The sequence below is a fragment of the Panthera uncia genome, chromosome B1 (assembly GCF_023721935.1).
Source record: "Panthera uncia isolate 11264 chromosome B1, Puncia_PCG_1.0, whole genome shotgun sequence".
NCBI classification, from domain to species: Eukaryota; Metazoa; Chordata; class Mammalia; order Carnivora; family Felidae; genus Panthera; species Panthera uncia.
In genome coordinates this window covers 41,109,864-41,115,197 of record NC_064811.1, presented here as the reverse complement: position 1 = coordinate 41,115,197, position 5,334 = coordinate 41,109,864, and the positions used below count along the sequence as shown (strand labels likewise).

Here is a 5,334-nt window from a genome sequence, read left to right as displayed (position 1 = left end):
CCATAATAAAAACACAGCGTAGGAGGCAATGTGGTGAGGTTCCAGCTCCAGCTAGACTTGTGATCTGAAGCTTTCAGTCTAAAGTATTAGTTACCAGAGGCTAGCTACTGCAACCAATTACAAGCTCGGTGGCTTAGAACAGAAGTTTATTCTGTCAGTTTTTGAGCCCCAGAAATCAAGTATATGCTCTGGGGAGGAGGGGGTCAGTTGCTTGAGTCTCCCAGTTTCTGGCAACTGCCAGCCTTACCTAGCCTGAAGTTGTATCTACATCATCTTCAAGGCCAAAATCAGATTTTTTTAAATATTTATTTTTGAGAGAGAGAGAGTGAGCAGGGAAGGGGCAGAGAGGGAGACACAGAATCCGAAGCAGGCTCCAGGCTCTGAGCTGTCAGCACAGAGCCGAGGTGAGGATCAAACCCATGAACCGTGAGATCATGACCTGAGCCAGTCAGTTGCTTAACCAACTGAGCCATGCAGGCATCCCTAATCTCTACTTGTCTTCACACAGCCTCCTCCTTTGAGCATGGAATCTTCTGCCTCCCTCTTACAAAGGCATTTGTGATTAGATTTAGGGCTCACAGATTATCTAGGATAATCTTCCCATCTCCAGATTCCTAATCTAATCACATCTGCAAATCACCTTTTCCAAATACAGTAACATTTACAGGTTTGAGATTAGGACTCGATTATCTTTGGGAGTCATTATCCAGTCCACTATCCCATAGATTTTTCTCTTCTGTAAAACACCCTATAACCTCTAGAACAGTACTGCCAATGAAACTTTCTGTAGTGATGGATATATTCTGTATCTGTTGCTAGTACAGTAGCTTCTAGCCACTTGTGACTACTGAGCATTTGAAATGTGGCTGACACAACTGAGGAGCCACATTTTTCATTTTATTCAGTTTTGATTTAAACTTAAATAGCCCCATGTGACTAATGGCTATCACACCGGACAGTGTCTATAGTTCTAAATCCTGGTCTCTGTGGCACCTTAAAAAAAATGAGTTCCCTATTTTTCCGCACTGTTTCACTGCCTGGCTTAAGACTACTTACATTTTTCACCCAACTACACACACACACACACACACACACCCACATCATCTCCTTCAGGCTTTTTATCATCAGCACTCCCTGGCCAGCCCTGTCTGAACTTATAAATGTCCTCCAGTCAGTGCAAATACATGTACTTCCTATCCCCCCTCCCACTTTTTCCCCTCTAGCAATTTTGGTCTTCTAACACATTTGTTGTGTAAATTACCTAAAAATCACAAGGCTGGGTTTTACAATGTAATAGGTAATATTAAAAAGTGCAATTTAGATACAAAGGCTGCAACAGTGTTATGAAATAAGCATTAAGAGGGATTCCAAGGTGGGGATGCCCGGGTGGCTCAGTGGGTTCAGCATCCAACTCTTGATTTCGGCCCAGGGCTGTGGGATCAAGGCCCGCGTGGAGATCCGAGCTAGGCATGGAAAGTGCTTGAGAATCTCTCCCCATCTGCCCCTCAAAACAAAACAAAACAAAACAAAAAAAAACCTCCAAGGTGAATATTAATTATCTTTATTTAAAATTACTGGAAAATGAGCTATTTACAGACAATCAGGGCAGGTCAGAAGGAAGAACTAGCTGATACTAGGCTCTGTTCATCTTGCTACAGTTACATTTCTCCCCATACAAAACCTTCCCCCATCACTCCAGTGCAATACTTTCAGTTCTAACAATCTAGCACCATCCTGCCCTTTAAATCCCCCCTTCATAGCCGTTCTGCTCATTCATCAAAACCACCTAACATGCTGATAGATGCTCCCTTTGTGCCAAATTGCAACTTCTGTAGGTTCAATGTAACTAAATACTATGAAGAGCTTATATTCTTAATACCTCTGTGCTCTCCCCTGACCAAACTGGCCTCATCTGTTTCAGCATTTCTACAGTTACACTACAACATGAAATGCCAAGAGAGGGAAGTAACTTTCCAAGAGGTCACATAGCCAGAAAGTTACATGAGGATCCGGTTCAGGGCTACACATGTGACAGGACCTTGAGTCAGTACCTAACCTGTGGTTGCTTCATCTGTAAAATGAGAGCACAGCGTCACCTTCACAAAGTTATAAGAACTAAATGCCAAGATGAGAAATCGAACACCTGCTGTGCTGCCCTCACTGCCAGCGCTGTCCTGCACTGGATACATGGTTGCTACAAGTGAAAGAATATTTGACCTCATTAGAGGCATGTATATGTTGTAAACTGCAGAGTTGGGATAAATCAGTTAAAATACCAGCATTAGAGTATTCCAGCTTCCATGGCTTGTGCCTGTAGTTTTCAACCTACAAAAAAGAAAAATTTTCAAATGACCTTTTACATTTTAAACAGAAAGCAAATTTTGAGGTACATTCTTTTCAGTTTGTCTCAAAGGTGGCGCAGGAAAAAGCCTTGTATGCACTGTTCCAATACCCAGGTTTCTCACCTTTAAAAATAAGCTGCCCTTGGGGCACCTGGGCGGCTCAGTTGGTTAAGCATGGGGGTCAAGATTTTGGCTCAGATCATGATCTCACCATTTGTGAGCTTGAGCCCCACTTCCGGCTCTGCGCTGGCAGCAGAGAGCCTGCTTGGGATGTTCTCTCTCTTTCAAAATAAATAATCGTCAAAAAAATAAATAAATAAATAAATAAATAAATAAATAAAAGGCATCTCTGAAGGTATCGTCAAAACTAAGGTTAAGGTTAAATTTATCACTGTGCTATTATTAACCGTATAAAAATATCACAAAGGTGCTGAAACTTCAAGAAAAATTTCCTCTGGTTCTGCTGTGACTCCAGACAGGATCCAGAGAGGAGTTTTACAGTCTCGTCCCTGGGTTTTATGGAGACTTACTTTACCCTTCTGTGTTAGCCTCTTAAGGCACTGCGTCAACCTTAAAAGGGCACAGGAAAGGGCGGTCTGGGGTTTTACAGGCTTCTCTACGACCCCTGCTCTCCTCTCCCGACAACACCCCCTGCACCTCGGCGGTTTCTGGCGCCAAGTCCGAAAACCCACCGGAAGCAGTTGTCCTGCGGGGGGTGGGGGAGCCGGGAACTTACATGCCCTCTATCCGAAGGGGCAGCCAATTGGGGGGCCTTGGAACCAAGCACGTGGGAAACCCCGGTCGCCATTGGCCACGTGCTCCGGACCGAGCGCCTCGCTTTTCCCTCCAGGACGGGAACATACCTGAGCCTGGAAGTCAGGCAGCTGCAGCCCCGCTCACGTCGGAGACCGACTCCGCAGGCTCCAGGTCGGGTTCCTACAGCCGCAGGCGGGCCGGGCCCCGAACCCGCCGCAAAGTGGCCACAGCTGCGCCCTGGGGGAGCAAAGCGCAAGATGGTTAGGGCGCCCGGGCCTGCCCACGGGGAAGCCTCCCGGCGGCTCCGCGCGGCGTCTGTGCCTCGCGCGGCCGCGGGACGGGCTGGACCGCCCGCCCCCCGGGCCGCCGAGGGCTGCTCTACCCCTCCGTTCTGGCCGCCGGGAGCAGCGGAGCTCCGGGCGGGCAAAGCTCGAGGGGACGCGGGGCGAGCGCAGCCCCACCCGGGCCCGGAGGCCTGGCACCCTCCCCCATGCCCACCGACACTTACGGCTCAGCTCCGCGGGACTGAAGCCGACGCCTCGCGTGCGGCACAGAGAACCCGGCGGTGGCGCGGCGACAAGGTCGGCGGCGCAGCGGGAGGCGGGCAGCCAATCCCCTCAAGTCTCCGGCCAGGGGGCGGGGCGGGCCCGGCCATTGGCCCCCGCGGTTCTCGGCCCGCCCCGGTCTTTCGGGCTCCTTCGGGCTCCTCCGGGCTCCTCCGGGCTCCTCCGGGCTCCTCCGGGCTCCTCCGGGCTCCTCCGCGCTCCTCCGCGCTCTTCCGCGGGCGGAGGATGCGCTAGGCCTGCAGGAGCATCTTTCTCGGAAGCTCCGGAGCCCTAGCGCCTCCCCTTGGCCCTGGGGGACGTGGTTCTCGCAGGCGCTGTGCCTTCCTAGGGGCCCCTCCTAGGGAGAGTTCGTGGTTACTCTAGGGCTGTGCCAGGATCCAGATTCCCTTTCCTACAACTACACCAGTCTAGTATGTGTCTTGAGTCTGTCCTGCTAATCTGGAAGCTTAAAGAGAAGCCGGACCTTGTCTCTTTGACCAGGCGCACCCAGCGGCTCCTCCTAAACCTGAAAGGACCACTGTTCCTTCATTCGTTAACCGCGTTCAAAGAGCGGACTTCAATCAGCAAGCGGTTGGGGAGCACCATAATTTCCTAGGTGACAGACTCACACTTGACAAACATGCGGAATAAAATCGGAGTATGTGCTGAAGTAACTTGTATTACAGTCCTGAGTTTACCATCCGTTGTCAAATTTAGTCCTCAAAATATCTTATCAGCCCCACATTTTAAGTGGATAAACAGACACACTGAGTAACTTTCCAAGGTGACAAATTAGCTAGTAAGTGGTGGATCGGGGATTTCAACTCAAAAAGTCTGGAAGTGTAGCCCCTTAAAACACCACACTGCCTTTCCACAGGTGTGTAAGGTGGGGCGGGAAGGCAAACGTAGCATCTACATTTGATGGGCTGATCAAGATAGGCCGCCTATGTGGTTGGGGTCCAACAGGCACAAAGAACAGCTTGTGGAAGAACAGGAAAGCACTTGACCCGTTTAAGGAGCCCAGAATGTAAATGGAACTTAAGGATGTAGGAGCAGAGTGGTCTGAGATGAGGGTGGCTCCGGCCAGACGAAGCTTGAGGCCCTGGTGGAAGGCATATGACATGCTAAGAACAATGGAAAGCTGTTCTAGCAGTTTTTAGGAGTGGAAATGATAGGATCTGATGGAGGGTGTGGTTTGAGAGTCAGTAAGTTGCTTTTGCTGAGAAGAAAAGGAGTAAATTTTATTAATAAATCGTGGCAGCCAGCCACTACTTTGCAGATATTCATAAGATCAATGTAAAATGGGTTAAAGTGGCAGAGGGAACACCAGTTTGCTTGTGCGTTTACCTTTCTTATCTCAGATTCTTCTGAACATGTCTCTGGTTTCAAACCTGTTCTTGTTTTAGTCCTTTTGGATGTCTGAGAGGCATTAACCTTTCCTTCGATTATGTCAGTGAATGTGGACAAGTTGCATGGCAAGAGTCTTGGGACAGAGAAAGAAAATCTCAATAAAGAGACCAATGTAGGAATCCAGTGGCGATCTAGTGGGGTTGGCAGTAGTGGTGCAGAATGTCTTCCTCCCCAACCAGGTGATAAAAACTGAAAGAGGTTATGAAATCATTACAAAGAGTGTTTAACTTGAACTCGGGGAGAAACCCACCTCAGTCCGAAGGCTTCACACAACTCTGGCC

General features: G+C 49.1%; 1 protein-coding gene and 1 non-coding gene across 2 annotated transcripts; both read right to left on the bottom strand.

The window, feature by feature from the left end:
• Positions 1-480: 480 nt before the first annotated feature.
• LOC125922341 (translation initiation factor IF-2-like) lies at positions 481-4,766 on the bottom strand. The gene is made up of 5 exons (XM_049630013.1): positions 4,608-4,766; positions 3,658-4,001; positions 3,206-3,601; positions 2,277-2,325; positions 481-1,504 (listed from the first exon to the last, which is right to left on the bottom strand). The coding sequence occupies exons 1-5, from the start codon at positions 4,764-4,766 to the stop codon at positions 1,304-1,306; spliced, it is 1,149 nt and encodes a 382-aa protein (XP_049485970.1). The 3' UTR covers positions 481-1,303.
• Positions 2,804-2,925, bottom strand: LOC125924168 (small nucleolar RNA SNORA26). Its single transcript, XR_007458333.1, has one exon. It is a non-coding gene; the product is annotated as a small nucleolar RNA SNORA26 (small nucleolar RNA).
• Positions 4,767-5,334: the final 568 nt, after the last annotated feature.